Raw genomic sequence first — 19623 nt, 5'->3', positions numbered from 1 at the left:
CACAATGAACAATTGTTGCCCTTCTAGCTCAGCAAAATCACTATGTAGCCTTTGCCACACCCTGGGAGGCCATTTCCATGGCTGTAATGGTACTGATGGTGGTTGCTTGCTTACCGATTGACATGTCGTACACTGACTTACGACATACTCTATATCTTTATCAAGACCTGGCCACCATAAGTAACTGCATGCAAAACTCTTGGTCAAGCACATTCCCAGGTGCTGGTCATAGAGGTCTTCTAATAATTTGGACCTGAATTTATTTAGTATAACCACTCTTGCACCCCAATGATACAATCTTTATTGAATGATAATTCCTACGAATGAAAAATGGATGAATATCTTTGTCTGTTATCTGGTTTGGCCATCCGTTTGCAATATAATCATACACCTTTGACATCGCTGGGTCACGTTTGGTTGCTCTACCAATCTCTTCAGCTGTGACTGACAGTTCATCAATGTATGAAAAATAGAACATCTCTTCCCTATCAGGTATAACTTGTGATAGGGAAGGCAATCTAGACATAGCATCAGCATTACTGTGATCAGTTGATCATCTGTATTCACTATCATATGTATATGCTGACAAAATCAACGCCCATCTCTGCATTCAGGCTGCAGCTAATGTTGGAACTGGGGACTTTGGATGGAGGATTGCTGTCAGGAGCTTATGGTCCGTAACGAGAGCAAATTTACGACCATACAAGTATTTGTGAAACTTCTTGACCCCAAAAATTAATGCTAAAGCTTCCCTTTCGATTTGCGTATAATTACACTCACTGGCACGGAGAGTGCGTGAAGCAAAAGCAATTGGTCTCCTCCCCACTACGTAATACAGGAGATTACTGCCCGAACTCCATACGGAGAGGCATCACATGCTAGCTTGATCTCCTGAGATACGTCATAGCGAACTAACATGGTGCTCTCTACCAAGTTGCTTTTATACTCCTTGAATGCTGTATCGCATTCTTTTGACCACTTCCAATGGACCTGTTTTTTCAATAGTTCATTCAGTAGATGTAATACTGTAGCCAAATTTGGTAGGAACTTCCCATAATAGTTCAAAAGACCCAAAAATGATCGAAGTTCAGTGACATTCTTGGGAGTGGGTGCATTTCTGATTGCATCTAGTTTTTCCTTGGTTGGATGTAAACCATCTTTGTCTACTCTGCATCCTAAGTACTCCACTGAGTTTTGAAATAACTCACACTTGCGAGCAGACACTCGTACTCTGTGCTTCTCTAGCCGTTTGAGGACTTCATTCAATATGTTATTATGAAGTTGCCTATTTGGTGCTGAAATGACTAAGTCATCTAAATAACATACTACCCCTTCAATACCTTGCAGAATCTGGTTCATTACTCCTTGGAATATAGCAGGGGCAGAAGACACTCCAAATGGTAGCCTATTAAATTGATATAGGCCTAGATGAGTACTTATAGTCAAGCATGACAGACTCATCTAGTTCAAGCTGTAAGTAGGCATTTGTAGAATCCAACTTTGAGAAAATCTGCCCCCCCTGTCAGTGTTGTGAACAAAACTTCTATATTTGGCAATGTATTGGGGACATTACCCTCTAGAACCTGGTTTACGGTTACTTTATAATCACCACACAATCTTACCTTACCATCGGACTTAGGTACAACAATGGATGTATGTAGCCCAATTACATCGATCTATCTTAGAAATAATGTTCTGTCTCTAGTCCTTGCTCAACTTTCTCCTTGCGTGCATATGGTACGGAACGTGGCTTGCAATAAACTGATCTAGCGTACTTCTGTACCCTGACACTTGCCTTGAATCGGACTGCTCGTTTCGCAGAACACCTTCGGATAATTCTTGATGACATCATCCTTTGACGCAAATCTCGTTTCAATACGAAAAATCTCACTCCAATCCAGCTTCAGTGATCCCAACCAATTTCTTCCAAGTAAGGCAGACTTGTCTTCTGCCACTACTATTAGAGGTAAGCTCTGAACTTGATCCTTATATTTCACCGGTACGGTGATACGACCGACCACCGGAATGTTCTCTCCAGAGTAGCCTAGCAGCTCTATCTTGGCTTTCTCCAATGGGAAATCCCACAATTTGTCGAGGTAGAGCGACTCCGGTACTACACTCACGGATGCACCAGTGTCGATTTCAATGGGTATTTTGAATCTTGCAACACCGATGTGGATTATGATATTTTTCGAATCGCCGTCCGTTAACCTCGTGCTCCTGATGACGTTTAACTCAAACATCTCCTCGTCGTGTTGTTGTTCTTCCATGCTATGTAGTCTCTGGGGATATACCCTTCAGGCATGCCTTCGCAAGATGCCTAGTTTTCTTGCAGACGAAACACTCTGCCTTCACAGATGGACAACTTTGAGTAATGTGCTGTCCCAGGCACCGATAGCAGGACGTCAATGCTCTGTTCCCATTTCCAGTTTCTGAGCCCTTGGGGCCGCACTGCCTTTTACTTTGAACCTGCAGGCAATTCACCTCGGTTGTCTGATGATTGAAATTAGTGTGAAATTCTTGGGAATATTGGTCAGTCTTGCTCATCGACCTAGCTGTCTGATAAGCTAAATCACAAGTCAAGTTAGGCGTCGTCAGTAACTTTCTTCTAATCGCATCACTTTTCATCCCACAAAGCAGTCTTGCAATGCTCGGTTCTGAAAGTCTCCGAAATTACAGTTAATAGATAGCTTTTTTAATGTTACAATGTACTCAGATATTTTCTTTGGCCTTCTGGTTTCATATTCCGAAACAATAACTTTCAGCAATTTCTAACGGAATGGGGCTGTAATGTTGTTCTAACTTAGTTAGAATTTGTTCCAGCGTTGTATCCTTTGGCTTGTCAGGCACAAGCAAATTTATCAGCGTTTCATACAACTCGGGCCCGGCCTCAGTTAAGAATCTAGCTCTTTTTCGTCCCAACACCGCCCGGTTATTGTCTTCATTACCGGAGGTTTTGATAATATTATTTGCAGTGAAAAACATTGCTAGCCGATCCACATACGTTCTGAAACTTTCATGGTCGCATTGAAATGCCCCCCAAATGCCCTATAACTCCCATAGGGGCAGCCATTTTGACTCTGGCAGTTTAACCAAGTGTGCTCGTAATTTACCTCGGATTTGTAGCTGTTTCCAAAAATAGAGAAGCTCTCAAAGTCTCTCTATCGGCTGGCTAATCCTTCAACAAAAATTTCAGCTTTGTATTATCTGATTACATCCCATTCTCGCTGCCAAATGTCATATCTTCTGAGAGCACACAACACACAACCTGCAAGATGGCTGCAGGTTCCGGAATCTTCTGACCTGCTGGTCAGGTGACCTGCTCTTTATTAATCAGCACTCGCTGCAGTAACACAGGCGTCGACAGTGTGGAGCTACAGACATTACAATCAGGAAGAGTAGCCAACCCCAGGTGAACTGCAAAAAGATCTACTTTTCTTGGCTAGTAAAAGCAAAACCACGTTCAGCATGGGTGGATTCTAATTCTGGGAGAAGCAGGATTAAAAAAAAGGCATCACCAAACTAGGCCATTTCCTCCACAAAAGCCAGATTATGCCTTTTCAACAGCTGACAAACTCCGCCCTACTACTACAACCAATAATGCTACCTCCAAATTAGACATTACCTCCAATATATGCTCCAATGTCAGCTGACCCCATCCCCAACCATACCTCATCTCTCCAACAAATCCATGCAAAAGAAATGTACACCATGACCTCCATGTCAAGAGACAACAGAAATTATACCTGCTCCCCTGGATAGCCAAGATGGATTGCAGAATGGTAGGCAGACAGACTCTTACATTTTCTGCATGTGGTAGCTGCACGAGAGCCAACTCAAGGTAAAAAAAAACATCACACCGCACACAAATTCCCATTCTAACTGAAGGGTGACTGCTGAAGGAACTGTGACCCTAAAGCATATACCCACATAAGTTCCGATAAAACCTCTCATCCAGCTGCCTAAAGGGAAAGGCTCTGCTCCAAGTGTAGACCTTCGTTTTGCAGTGAATGCACATTGGAAAGTCAAGGCTGCAATGTTGTAGCTCTTTCTCCTCAGCTGTACTGGCCTTCAGCGAGGTTCAGCAATTAGGAATCTTGCTGTGCAAAATTATTGACATTTTTAAAACGATCCGTAGGTACGGTCTGAAGAGAACTATTAAATTACTAATCCGTGTGTTTTTCTGAAATGTACTGCAAGAGAATATACTTGCTGGGATCATCTTATCTTATCCTTTTGATGACAGTCTTGATATCTTATTAACGGAGATTGGAACCTCAATTAATATTGACCTGAAAGTGGCTGTATTAGAGTGATGACTGTATTAGTGTGAGCTAATGGCTCTCGAGATGCTTGCGTGACACTTTTGAACATTAGATATTCTATTTCGATTCAGGATCGTTGGCCACTCCTGGAAATTGACCTGGCATCCCCAATGTACCAGAGTATTCACCTGCCAAACAAAGGAACTATGAGGGGCAAACTTATTAATAGAGCTGATAATTTTTTTGAAGTTTGACAACTGCATCTCCTCCCCAGGAACAGTATAATTGGGATTTTCTGGCTGCATCTCCATCAACAGACAGAAGAACCCAATGTTCAACACATAACTGCAATCCTCTTTTTGCTACCCTTCCTTTGGACTAGGTACAGTCAGGCCTGTGCTATAGGGTGAAGCCTCGCCCACCCTGAAATACAATATTAGACTGCGGTTATTTATTCAATTCCCAGCTAGCCACCTCCAACCCCCCTCCAAAGCATGATTAAATTTACGCCAAAATGAAAAGTTGCCATTACTTTTAAAATACAATTTTTATAACATTAGAAATTTACAAAACATCTTACGGGCAGGACAGATAATAACGGACACAGTTGTAATATAAAGAGTTTGCTAACTCAAGCTAGAGCGGCACCAATTGTTGGAAGGATTAAATATGTAATCATAAGCAGCTTTTAGTGTTGTTCATTAACAGGAATTGCACAGTCTCGAGGAAAATTGGTATCAGTAAACTGCCCATAATCAACTGATGAATGCAAGTTTTAAAGCCAATACATAGAGGGGTGAACTTTTAATTTTTTGTAGCTCCATCTAATAGTAGAAATGTGCAGTGATAGGTATAGCTGGGACTTGACACCAATAGCTACTCTTAATAATGGGAAAACATATCCAGGTGCGACCCAGATGCATGATAGAACAGTGATCAGGAGTGTATCAAGCATAAATAGCAAATTTCATTTATTTATATCGATGATCTGTATACTGAATGAAGTTTAGAATTTGCTATCGTAGCCTTAAAATAAAGAATTAAAATTTCAACCTTCAGGTTTGCTAACTTTACGTTATGAAACTATCAGCAACCTCAGCATTAGAAAATTGAGCACAGAGAATGTGAAATATTCAGCATGCTATATCGAATTTTCTTCTTGAGCATATACATTGGATGTCCTACAGTTGAAAATAAGCACACAGATTGCCTTATGGTGGCTTTAAAACAATGGCCCTCAAGCGAGTCACTGCTTGGGACTGTAGTGCTCAACCAAAAATGAGTACCACTCCCATAAAATGTGATAAATATTTTACCTCTATAAAGTTACACCATATCCAACATCTCAAAATTAAATTAATTTGATACATCCTTCCCCATGCAGACTTACAGTTGTTTAATCTGAGCAGCCCCTTTTGGCAGTTGATTCAGATAGAGGTGAAAGCTAGTATGATCCTTAACAGCAAGAACTTTTCTTCCAGAGTCGATGCAAAAAATAGACTGGCTCACCACATCAGGATTTTTATTGTAGAACATTAGAAGATGTCTATAAAGATACCTAGAACGTACACAAGTGCACATGAAACATCTGCATGAAGGTTCACTGATGTAACATAAAACTTCAATGTAATAAAACCTGTCTGTGCTTTGGTCCCCAAATAAGAAAACATGTTAAAATGAATGCGTCGTTAGAAACCACACAAGATTGTGTCTTAATAACAAAGTCTTGCAGAGAAAACCCAGTGTGTTTCAAAGAAAACTAGAAGTGATTTATTTATTTATTTATTTATTTTTTTTTTTTAAGTAGTTTATATCGTGTGAATGGAAATATGATTTACCTTGTCAGGTTCTCATTTGAGGAGCATCTTCCACACACTTCTGGAATGCGCCAAAACTGGGCCACTGGGGTGGGACCGGGAACTCGCGTGAAGGAACTTCATGTCTGACAGAAGTATCCCCCATGCGACCAACCATACTCCCGCATAGTACATAAGGACATACCCTACTTTGCAGTATCTGTTTTGCTGCAAAGTATTTCCTACTTAAGAAATTTGTTATTCACACTGCAAGACACAATGAAGGCATCTAGATGTGTGGCAGATGCTCCTGAAGATAAAGGCGGCCCCACAAAGTAGGTAATCTTTCTCTGTTCGACTAATGGCATCCCGATACATTGCTAGAAATTGAACGAAAGAACATTCAAAAAATAGGGGCAGAAGGCGATATGGCCCTTCAAGCCTGCTCCACCATTCAATGGCTGATCTTTTACATCAACTCCACTTTCCTGCACGATCCCCATATCCCTGGAATCTTTAAGTGCCCAAAAATCTATCAATCCCTGATTTGAATATACTCAACGACTGCCTCCTCCTTTCTTGAACAGTGGGGTTACATTTGCTACCTTGCAATCCACAGGGACTATTCTAGAATTTAGGATATTTTGGAAGATCAAAACCAATGCATCTCTGCAGCCACCTCTTTCCAAACCCTAGGACATAGGCCAGCAGACCATGGGGATTTGTTGGGTTTTAATCTTTGTTCTACTAATTGCATCACTAAATCACTGGACAGAGAATGAATTTTAAAGAGAGTGAAAGACCGATTTACTTTGCTTCAATTACGGATTATAACTTAATTTATAATTATTCTATATATTATTTAATTTTATTTAATATAATTAATCATGATTTACTGGGCCCAAGTTTCCACATGATTTGCGCCTGATTTTTAGGAGCAACTGGTGGAGAACGGACTATCTTAGAAATCGCAATTCTCCACATTTTTTTTTCTGCAGTTCTAGTCAGGTAGAACAGTTCTACTTTGGAACAGAATTTTTTCTTCAAAAGGGGGCGTGTCCGGCCACTGACGCCTGATTTCAAAGTTTCAGTGAAGATTTTTGCAGAACTGAAAAAACCTGTTCTACACATTAAAAAAATCAGGCGCAGGTTACAAATTAGGCGTCCAGAACGAGGTGGGGGGGGGGGGGGGAAGGGAAGTCATTAAATTCGACAATAAATCCTTATTTATACTTCTACAAATATTATACAAATAAATCCAACCTGAATAAACATTTATAAGCAAAGAAAAGATTAAATAAACCATCTTCCTACCTGTGTGAAAGTGCTTCAGGCACGGAGAATTCTGCAGTCAGCCTGAAGCGCCCGTTCTTCCCGCGCGGGGGGGGGGGGGGGGGGGGGTGAGGAGGAGACAGTGAGAAGGCTGCAAGTGCTGATGGCAATGTGCTTTTATTAAAAAAAATGTTCAAAAATTAAACAGCTACAAAGAACTACGAAAATGGCCGAGTGCCAATGTTTTTTTCACACTGAGCATGCGCGAACGCTTCAATGCGCACGCGCAGCGTTGCCGGCAGGAAAAAAACTAATTTAAATAGTACCCGCCCCCTCCCACTTACAAAATCGGCGCGAGTGTAGGCTCCGCCCCCCTGGGAGGCAGACAAGGAGCTGCAGAACGCTCCAGAATCGCGATTTTTTTTTTTTAGGCGTGAAAAATGGGCACCCAGCTCGGAGGGGCGCCCATTTTTTATCGTGTGGAAACTTGGGCCCACTGATTCTACTATTGTAGAATCCTTATTGTATTTACCATGTAAATTGAATTAATTTTTTTTCGTTTTTCGTTTGTATCTATTTGCATGCGCACTTTAGCTGCCGCTTCAGATCCGAGCCAGTGACTTCTTTTTACACATTCTTCTCCCACTTTTACTCTTTCCCTCCCTGGCCAGTATATAATGTTGATATGCCACCTCTCATATATACTGTGTCCTGTAAAATCCCTATGCTAACACTTCATTACTCTACAACCTTCCTACTCTCGTGCTGTCATTCCAGACTTAACTCCATTTTAAACAAGCATGCAGCTTCCCTCTGTGCCTTTCATGGCATTTGCAAAGAGCCCCAGCATGGTACTCGTCGCTGTCTTCTCACAAGCAGCAAACCACACTGTCCCATCCTACTGTCTCACCGACCTTACCATCCAACTTGCCCAGGGAGGGCTGACCTTGCAAATCTCCTCCCCGTCCAACTCATTCCTCCAAGCAATGACAATGTGCATTATCATCATCATCATAGGCAGTCCCTCGGGATCGAGGAAGACTTGCTTCCACTCCCAAAGTGAGTTCTTTGATGACTGAACAGTCCGATATGAGAGCCACAGACCCTGTTCCAAGTGGGACAGACATTCGTCGAGGGAAGGGGTCGGTGGGGCTGGTTTGCTGCGCCCTCCTTCCGCTGCCTGCGCTTGGCCTCTTCATGCTCTTTGCGTTGAGACTCAGGTGGTCTTCGACCAGGGTCTCCCAGGTGTCAGTGGTAATGTCGCACTTTACCAGGGAGGCTTTGAGGGTATCCTTATAACGTTTCCGTTGTCCTCCTTTGGCTCGTTTACCATGAAGGAGCTCCACATAAAGCATTTGCTTAGGGAGTCTCGTATCTGGCATGCGAACTATGTGGCCTGACCAGCAAAGCTGATGAAGCACTGACCACACTCTAATACTGGGGAGGTTAGCCTGTCCGAGGACACGGATGTTGGTGCGCCTGTCCTCCCAGAGGATTTGCAGGATCTTGTGGAGACATCGTTGGTGATATATCTCCTGCAACTTGAGGTACCTTCTATACATCATCCGTGCCTCAGATCCATACAGGAGGGCGGGTATTACTACAGCCCTGTAGACCATGAGCTTGGTGGTAGATTTGAGGGCCTGGTCTTCAAACACTCTTTTCCTCAGACGGCCGACGGCTGCACTGGCGCACTGGAGGCGATGCTGAATCTCCGCATCAATGTCTGCCTTTGTTGATAAGAGGCTCCCAAGATGTGCATTCTATCTGTAGATCAGCCATCACAGATGATCTCTAAATATCCCTGCAGAATGTCCATTCATTTTCAAAAAAGGCCCTGGCCATCCATGACCTTATCGTGGATGAATGCATCGACATCATGGCACTAACTGAAACTTGGCTGAGCGATAACGACATAGTACCTTTAAATCGAAGCCTCCCTCCCGGCTATACCTTCCACTACTTGCCCCGCCCAGACCGCCGCGGTGGCGGTATAGCTCTCATCACTAAATCATACCTTGGTCTGTCCCCCTACTCCTCTAGCACTCTCATCTTTTGAGCATCTCACCTTATTCCACCACTCCCACCTCATTCAAAATTCACGTTCTCTACCGCCCACCCAAATATGATAAAAACTTTATCACAGATATATCCTCACTGCTATCCTCCCTCAGCCTATGCACCGAGCGACTTCTCATCCTCGGTGACTTCAACCTCCATCTCAATTCATCATGCTCTCTCCCCTGAGTTCACTACCCTCTTGTCCTCCCTTAATCACTCCCTCCATGTAAAGTCCTCAACCCATATTCACAGCTACCCCCTTGACCCTGCAATTTCTTGCTATTACAACCGTATCAATTAAAGCCATCTCTGACCAGTTCCTTGTATCACTCTCATAAGGCCACCTGGCCCCTCGAGCCTGCTCCACCATTTAATAAGATCATAGCCGATCTGATCATGGACTCAGCTCCACTTCCCTGCCCGCTCCGCATAACCCTTTATTCCCTAATTGCTCAAAAATCTGTCTATCACCAGCTTAAATATATTCTCTCTGGGGCAGATAATTCCATAGATTTACAACCCTCAGAAAATAAATTCCTCCTCATCTCAGTTTTAAATGGGCGGCCCCTTATTCTGAGACTATGTCCCCTAGTTCTAGTTTCCCCTAGGAGTGGAAATATCCTCTCTGTATCCACCTTGTCGAGCCCCTTCATTATCTTATATGTTTCGATAAGTTCACCTCTCATTCTTCTGAACTCCAATGAGTATAGGCCCAACCTATGTTCATAAATCAACACCCTCATGTCCAGATCAACCTAGTGAACCTTCTCTGAACAGCCTCCAATGCAAGTATATCCTTCTTTAAATACGGAGACCAAAACTGCATGCAGTACTGTAGGTGTGGCCTCACCAATACCCTGTACAGTTGCAGCAGGACTTCTCTGCTTTTATACTCTCATAGGCAGTCCCTCGAAGCGAGGTTGACTTGCTTCACCGCCATAAAGGGATGAGTTCAAGGAGTTTCAAAGAAGGACCTAATATTCCAGATCCAGAACTACATCATGAAAGGTAAATTTTTTTAACGTGTGGTGGCCATTGCACACCAGCCATCACGCGGGCTTGACAGAGTTAGGTCTTGGTCCAGTGGCAAGGATTACCCAAGACTAACTGGAGACCAGCTCTGCTGCACAGACCGAGAGCGCCCACATATCGCAAGACCATCTGCATATACTCTATCCCCCTTGTAATAAAGGCCAACATTCCATTTGCCTTCCTGATTACTTGCTGTACCTGCATACTAACTTTTTGTGCTTCATGCACAAGGGCCCCCAAGTCCCTCTGTACTGCAGCACTTGGCAATTTCTCTCCATTTAAATTATAATTTGCTTTTCTATTTTTTCTGCCGAAGTGGATAACCTCACATTTTCCCACATTATACTCCATCTGCCAAATTTTTGCCCACTCACTTAGCCTGTCTATATCGCTTTGCAGATATTTTGTGTCCTCAGTTTGCCTTCCCATCCATCTTTGTATCATCAGCAAATTTGGCTACATTACACTCGGTCCCTTCATCCAAGTCATGAATATAGATTGTAAATAGTTGAGGACCCAGCACTAATCCCTGTGGCACCCCACTAGTTACTGTTTGCCAAAGGGAAAATTATCCATTTATCCCCACTCTCTGTTTTGTTAGTTAACCAATCCTCTATCCATGCTAATATATTACCACCAACCTCGTGAACTTTTACTTTTGCAGTAACCTTTTACGTGGCACCTTATCGAATGCCTTCTGGAAATCCAAATACACCACATCCACTGGTTCCCTCTTATCCACGCTGCTTGTTACATCCTCAATCCACATCCCCCTTCACCAACCCAAACCTACTTCCTTCTGCATCCGCCCCTGGAAAAAAAAAACTTTCCAAACTCTCTTACAATTGCACTTATCAACTCACAACTGTCAAACCTTTGGCCCTCTTTTAACAATGACAATACTGCAGCCACCGATCTACTCAACTCACACCCTCACCACCATCTTTGATGCCCTAGGCCGTATTAAAAAGATTACTCTCATGCTGGCCGTTCCCCCTGGTACAGCCCTCATCTTTGCTCCCTTAAGTCAAGGGGGGGGGGGGGGAGGAACTTAACAATCACAATCACTAAGGAGGTGGTACTCAGTAAGATAATTGGACTAAAGGCAGATAAATCCCCTGGATCTGATGGCTTGCATCCTAGGGTCTTAAGAAAAGTAGCGGCAGGGATTGTGGATGCATTGTTTGTAATTTACCAAAATTCCCTGGATTGGGGGGCGGAGGGGAAAAGAGATCCCAGAAGATTGGAAAACTGCAAATGTAACGCTCCTATTTAAAAAAGGAGGCAGACAAAAAGCGGGAAATTATAGACCAGTTAGCCTAACATCTGTGGTTGGGAAAATGTTGGAGTCCATTATTAAAGAAGCAGTAGCAGGACATTTGGAGAAACAAAATTCAGTCAGGCAGAGTCAGCATGGATTTATGAAGGGGAAGTCATGTTTGACAAATTTGCTAGAATTCTTTGAGGATGTAACAAACAGGATGGATAAAGGGGAACCAGTGGATGTGGTGTATTTGGACTTCCAGAAGCCACATAAAAGGTTACTGCACAAGATAAAAGTTCACGGGGTTAGGGGAAATATATTAGCATAGATAGAGGATTGGCTAACTAACAGAAAACAGAGAGTCAGGATAAATGTTTCATTCTCTGGTTGGCAATCAGTAACTAGTGGGGTGCCGCAGGGATCAGTGCTGGGATCCCAACTATTTACAATCTATATTAACGACTTGGATGAAGGGACCGAGTGTAACTTAAGCAAGTTTGCTGACGACACAAAGATGGGAGGAAAAGCAAAGTGTGAGGAGGACACAAAAAAATCTGCAAAAGGACAAAGACAGGCTAAGTGAGTGGGTGAAAATTTGGCAGATGGAGTATAATGTTGGAAAGTGTGAGGTCATGCACTTTGGCAGAAAAAAAAATCAAAGAGCAGGTTATTATTTAAATGAAGCAAGATTGCAAAGTGCTGCAGTACAGCGGGACCTGGGGTACTTGTGCATGAAACATAAAAGGTTAGTATGCAGATACAAGAAGTGATCAGGAAGGCCAATGTAATCTTGGCCTTTATTGCAAAGGGGATGGAGTATAAAAGCAGTGAAGTCTTGCTACAGTTGTACAGGGTATTGGAGAGGCCACACCTGGAATACTGCGTGCAGTTTTGATTTCTATATTTACGAAAGAATATACTTGCTTTGGAGGCAGTTCAGAAAAGGTTCATCAGGTTGATTCCAGAGATGAGGGGGTTGACTTATGAGGAAAGGTTGAGTAGGTTGGGCCTCTACTCATTGGAATTCAGAAGAATGAGAGGTGATCGTATAAGATTATGAGGGGGCTTGACAAAGTGGGTGCAGAGAGGATGTTTCCACTGATGGGGGAGACTAGAACTAGAGGGCATAATCTTAGAATAAGGGACCGCCCATTTAAAACTGAGATGAGGAGAAATTTCTTCTGAGGGTTGTGGATCTGTGGAATTCGCTGCCTCAGAGCTGCGGAAGTTGGGACATTGAATAAATTTAAGACAGAAATAGACAGTTTCTTAAACGATAAGGGAATAAGGGGTTTTGGAGAGCGGGCAGGGAAGTGGACCTGAGCGTATTAAATGGCGGAGCAGCCTCGAGGAGCCGTATGGCCTACTCCTGCTCCTATTTCTTATGTTCTTATGTTCACCTAGCCCACAGGGCCAAACATCATCTGAGGTTCCCACCTGCCCTGGCCCTAAACTCATATCTTTCTCTAGTTTTGCTTTGATCTCTGCAAACTCATCTTCTCCACGAGAACCACTTCCTACTCTCGACCATATTCCCACTAAACTGTTGACCACCCAACTTCCTTTTTTGGCTCCCAAGTTAGCTGACATTGTTAACGGTTCTCTCGCCTCGGGTACTGTTTCCTTCTCCTTCAAAGTTGCTGTCATCAACTCGCTCCTCAAAACACCTATCCTTGACCCCACTTTGCTTTCTAGCTATCGCCCTATCTTCAACCTCCCTTTCCTGTCCAAAGTACTTGAACGTGTTGCCGCCTCCCAAATCCGTGACCATCTTTCCATTAATTCAATGTTTGAATCCCATGAATCTAGTTTTCGCCCCTGCCACAGTACCAAAACGGCTCTCATCAAGGTCACAAATGACATCCTTTGCGAGTGTGACAAAGGTAAACTATCCCTCCTCGTCTTTCTGGACCTGTCTGCAGCCTTTGACACAGTTGACCACTCCATCCTCCTCCAACGCCTCTCCACCAACGTCCAGCCAGGTGGGACTGCACTCACCTGGTTCCATTCTTATCTATCTAATCGTAGCCAGAAAATCTACTGCAATGGCTTCTCTTCCCACTCCCGCATCGTTACCTCTGGTGTCCAAGGATTTGTCCTTGGCCTCCTCTTATTTCTCATGTATATGCTGCTCCCCTTGGAGATTTCATCCAGAAACACGGAGTCAGTTTCCACATGTACGCTGACGATACCCAGCTCTAAATTGTCAGATGTGCAGAAATTTACACCAATTAAATATTGGGAAGACCGAAGCCATTATCTTTGGTTCCCTAACCACTGACTCCATCCCTCTCCCTAGCATCAATCTGAGGGAGAACAAGCCTGTTCTCAACCTAGGTGTCATATTTGAACCTGAAATGAGTTTCCCGGCCACATATCCACAGCATAATTAAAACCGCCTTTTTCCACCTCCGTAACATTGCCTGCATCCGCCCCTGCTCAAGCTCTTCTGCTGCTGAAGCCCTCATTCGTGCCTTTGTTACCTCCAGACTTGACTACTCCAACTCACTCCTGGCCGGCCTCCCACAGTCTACACTATGTAAACTTGAAGTAATCCAAAACTCAGCAGCCCGTGTACTAACTCGCACCAAGTCACGATCACCCATCACCCCTGTGCTTTCTGACCTACATTGGCTCCTGGTTAAACAACGCCTTGATATCAAAATTCTCATCCTTGTTTACAAATCACTCCCTGGCCTTGACCTCCCTATCTCTGTAATCTTTTTCAATCTCACAACCCCACAAGATGTCTGCACTCCTCAAATTCTGGCCTCTTGAACATCCCTGATTATAACTGCTCAAGCATCGGTGGTCGTGCCTTCAGCCGTTTTGGGCCCTAAGCTCTGGAACTCCCTCCCTAACTCTCTTTCCCCCTTTAAGATGCTCCTCAAAACCTACCGCTTTAAACAAGCTTTTAGTCATCTGCCTTAATTTCTTCTTTAGTGGCTCAGTGTCAAATTTATCTGCTTTGTCTTGTAACACTATTGTGAAGTGCCTTGGGATGTTTTACTACGTTAAAAGGTGCTATATAAATAAAAGTTATTATTAGTTATTTAGTCTCATGAATTTCTCTTGTAAGCTTTCTTTACTAGTATTCATTACTTTAAGTTCCTCACTTGTTAGATCCTTGGTTCCCCACTATGCTTTTTGTGTCTTCTATTGTGAAGATAGTCAAAATATTTGTTTACTGTCAAAGTACTTACCACAAGAGGGAAGCTACTGACGGGTAAGAGATTCTACCCACGAGCAAGACCTGTTAAATCAAGCATGCACTACAACGAAGTCTAAGCAATGTTTAGTGATGGTATTTGGGTTACTCCAGGTATTTATAGATATTATCTGTTTTAAGGATGTTTCATGAAGCAGCTGTCAGTGTGCAATGCCCTTTCACTGACATTTTGGGTTATCTGTCTGCTTCATGGTAGTAATATATAACAAGACGTGGCGGCCCAGGCGCAGCACGGGCCAGCCCACACTGCGATGTGTGCGCGCACTAAGTCCATGCAGCAGAGCAGGTCTCCAGTTGTCCTGGTTCAACCCTTGCCACTGGATAAAGGCCTAGCTCTGTCAAGCCAGTATGGTGGCTGATGTAAAACGGTCACCACACGTTAAAAAAATCCACGCACAGGCATCTTCCACCCCCTCAATTGGAGTTCAGGACTGGAACATTGGGTCCTTCATTGAAACATCTGTGAACTCTTGTCAAAGCAAGTCATCCTCGCTCGAGGGACCGCCTATGATGATGAGTAATATATTGGCAGAGAAATTGATAGAATGGTGCATTTCGTGGCAAGTGACATGAACTGGACTTTTGAACTCACACTTCAGATTGTACTATATTTGCACTGCAAATTTCTGTAAATGTGACTTGATAATAACTTTTATTTATATAGCGCCTTTAACGTAGTAAAATGTCCCAAGGCGCTTCACAACAATTTTACAACACAGCAATGGTGTTTAATGTGCAGCAATATCAATATCGGATCCGGGACCTCATGACCGTTGTGCCCTATGGTCTATCTCTGTAACTAATGAAGCAAATATATAGAGAAAGAAACAGACGAACGACCAAGAAGGAATTAGAGTAAATTAAAGTCAAAAATTATAGAAAGAGAAACAGAGGAATAAAAAGAGTAGATTGAGAGAAAAAAAGACAAAGGAAGAGCAAGATATTTTTAAAAAACCTCGAACCAATTTACTGCAGGAGCGAGACTACATGATTCATTGTTCCCTTACTGTGCCACCAAGTTGAATGGCATTTCACGACCATAAATCATCTAATTAACAGGGTCCTTACAACATAAATTACCAGGCCGAAATGGCTGTGGCATTAATGGCGTAAATCCAGCAATTTTATGACATGCAATGAACTGCATGGGGAGGCTCATGGCTAGGTTGCAATTTTTTCGGTTTTGGCGAGGCTTGCAAATCATCCTGCAATATGTGCAGAAGTAGTGGGGAAAATGTTGGAATCAATTATTAAGGATAAAATAACAGCGCATTTGGAAAGCAGTGACAGGATCGGTCCAAGTCAGCATGGATTTGTGAAAGGGAAATCATGCTGGACAAATCTTCTGGAATTTTAGTAGAGTGGACAAGGGAGAACCAGTGGATGCGGTGTATTTGGACTTTCAAAAGGCATTTGACATAAGAGATTGGTGCGCAAAATCAAAGAACATGGTATTGGGGGTAATGTACTGGAGTGGATAGAGAATTGGTTGGCAGACAGGAAGCAGAGAGTCGGGATAAACGGGTCATTTTCGGAATGGGAGGCAGTGACTAGTGGAGTGCCACAGGGCTCAGTGCTGGGACCCCAGCTCTTTACATTATACATTAATGATTTAGATGAAGGAATTGAGTGTAATATCTCCAAGTTTGCAGATGACACTAAACTGGGTGATGGTGAGAGCTGTGAGGAGGATGCTAAGAGGCTGCAGGGTGATTTGGACAGGTTGGGTGAGTGGGCAAATGCATGGCAGATGCAGTATAATATGGATAAATGTGAGGTTATCCACTTTGGTGGCAGAAACACGAGGGCAGAGTATTATCCGAATGGTGGCATATTATGAAAAGGGGAGGTGCAACGAGACCTGAGTGTCATGGTTCATCAGTCATTGAAAGTTGGCACGCAGGTGCAGCAGGCGGTGAAGAAGGCAAATGGCATGTTGGCCTTCATAGCTAGGAGATTTGAGTATAGGAGCAGGGAGGTCTTACTGCAATTGTACAGGGCCTTGGTGAGGCCTCACCTGGAATATTGTGTTCAGTTTTGGTCTCCTAATCTGAGGAAGGGCGTTCTTGCTATTGAGGGAGTGCAGCAAAGGTTCACCAGACTGATTCCAGGGATGGCTGGACTGTCATATGAGGAGAGACTGGATCAACTGGGCCTTTATACACTGGAGTTTAGAAGGGTGAATTTCAAATTCAGTTGGAGGGTGAGAAAGTTGGATCTCAAACCAGTGTCCTGATCTTAAATAAGGGCGATTACAAAGGTATGAAGGCAGAGTTGGCTAAAGTGGACTGGGAAAATAGATTAAAGTGCAAGACAGTTGATAATCAGTGGCAGACATTTAAGGAGATATTTCATAATTCTCAACAAAAATATATTCCAGTGAGAAGGAAAGACTTTAAGAGAAGGGAGAACCATCCGTGGTTAACTAAGGAAGTAAAGGATGGTATCAAATTGAAAAAGTGGCCAAGATTAGTGGGAGGCCAGAGGATTGGGACATTTTTTTAAATTAGCAATGGACGACTCAAAGAATTATGGAGAGAGAAGATAAGAGTATGAGAGTCAACTAGCAAGAAATATAAAAAGATAGTAAAAGATTCTACAGGTATATAAAAAGAGTAGCCAAAGTAAACGTTGATTCCTTAGAGGATAAGATTGGGGAATTAATAATGGGGAACAGGGAAATGGCAGAGTCTTTGAACAAATATTTTGTATCGGTCTTCACGGTAGAAGACACTAAAAACATCCCAATAGATAATCAAGGGGCTATAAGGAGAGAGGAACTTAAAACAATCCCAATCACTAAAGAAAAAGTACTCGGTAAAATAATGGGACGAAAGGTGCTCATGTCCCCTGGACTTGATGGCCTGTCTTAAAAGAAGTGGCTACAGAGATAGTGGATGCATTGGTTGTCATTTACCAAAACTCCACATGCTTTGACCTTAGTCATGAGTCTATTATCGGTACCTTATCGAAGGCATTTTGAAAATCCAAGTATATTACATCTACAATGGGTGTGTAATTGGCAAATTAATTTCTATATAGACAAGTGTGAGGTGTTGCATTTTGGTGGGAGGAATAGGGAGGCCACCTACTCCTTGGAAACTAAGAATCGAAATGGGGTAGAGGCTCAAAAGGCTCCAAGAGTACAGATTCACAAATCATTAAAGGTAGCAAAGGAGGTTCACAAAGCCATTAAAATGCAATCAAAGCACTGGAATTCATTTCTAGAAGAATAGAATTCAAAAGCAAAGAAGTTATGTTAAACTTATATAGAACCTTGGTTAGACTACACTTAATTGCACTGTGCATAGTTCTGATCTTCATATTAGAAAAAAGATAAGACGCACTGGAGAAAGTGCAAAAAAGATTTACAAGCACGATATCAGAACTAAAAGGGTACAACTATCAGGAAAGACTGATCAGACTGGGGCTCTTTTCCCCAGAAAAGAGAAGACTGAGAGGTGACATAATAGAGGTAGAGTGGATGTTGCCACTTGCGGGGAGACCAAAATTAGGGGCCATAAATACAAGATGGTCACTAATGAAATTCACGAGAAACTTCTTTACCCAGTGAGTGGTGAGAATGTAGAACTCGTTACCACATGGAGTGGTTGAGGCGAATAGCATTGATGCATTTAAGGGAAAGCTAGATAAGTACATGAGGGAACAAGGAATAGAAGGATATGTTGATAGGGCGAGATGAAGTAAGGTGGGAGGAGGCGCGTGTGGAGCATAAACACGAACATAGACTTGCTGGGCCGATTGGACTCCTTCTGCGTTTTAAAATTTGATGTAATTCTCAGAACTAATAGTGGTGACCACAGTGAACTCGCCATTACTTATCCAGCAATTTCTGGGCCAATATTCATTCTACAGGCCATCTGAGAAACATATTTTTGAGACTAGTTTACTAAGTACCTTATATTTCCTTGACCCAGAGATGAGCTTCCGACCACATATCCGCTCCATCACCAAGACCGCTTATTTCCACCTCCGTAACAGCGCCCAACTCCACCCTTAACTCCGCTCACCTGCTACTGAAACCTTCGTCTAGTCTTTGTTACCTCTAGACTTGACTATTCCAACAGCTGGCTAGCCTCCCATCTTCCATAAACTTAAACTCATTAAAAACTGCTGCCCATATCCTACTTCACACCAAGTCCCATTCACCCATCATCCTATGCTCGCTGACATACACTGGCTCCCAGTTGAGCAACACCTTGATTTAAAAGTTTTCATCCTTCTTTTGAAATCCCTCCATTGCCTCATCCATCCCTATATCTCTGTGATCTCGTCCAGCCCTACAACCCTTCAAGATATCTGTGCTCCTCCAATTCTGTCTTCTGTGTATCACCGATTTTAATCGCTCCACCACTGGCGACCGTGCCTTCACCTGCATAAGCTCTATGCTCCAGAATTTCCTCCCGAAATCACTCTGCCACTCTTTCCTCCTTTAAGACTCTTTAAAACCTTCCTCTTTGTCATCTGTCCTAATATCTTCTTTTGTGGCTTGGTGTCAAATGTTATTTGAGAATGCTTCTGTGAAGCACTTTGGGACATTTTACTACATTAAAAGCATTATATAAATGCAAGTAGTTGTTATATCATATATCTTGATTATAATATATTATATATACACGTATTTTTTTTTAAACTGTATTGGCGCACTACTTTTCCACAAGCTTTTTTGCCTGTTTAATATCA

At 42.9% G+C, this 19623-nt stretch overlaps 1 protein-coding gene across 3 annotated transcripts in view; it reads right to left on the bottom strand.

The window, feature by feature from the left end:
• adad1 (adenosine deaminase domain containing 1 (testis-specific)) overlaps positions 1-19623 on the bottom strand; it is a 132935-nt gene that overhangs the window by 36439 nt on the left and 76873 nt on the right. For all 3 annotated transcript variants that reach the window (XM_070871814.1, XM_070871818.1, XM_070871817.1), the window contains one exon: positions 5656-5823. In XM_070871814.1, the coding sequence (XP_070727915.1) occupies positions 5656-5823 (168 nt within the window). The remainder of the gene's footprint in view (positions 1-5655; positions 5824-19623) is intronic.

This window comes from Pristiophorus japonicus, chromosome 2, assembly GCF_044704955.1.
Source record: "Pristiophorus japonicus isolate sPriJap1 chromosome 2, sPriJap1.hap1, whole genome shotgun sequence".
Taxonomy (NCBI): Eukaryota; Metazoa; Chordata; class Chondrichthyes; family Pristiophoridae; genus Pristiophorus; species Pristiophorus japonicus.
This window is presented reverse-complemented; position numbering and strand designations above follow the sequence as displayed.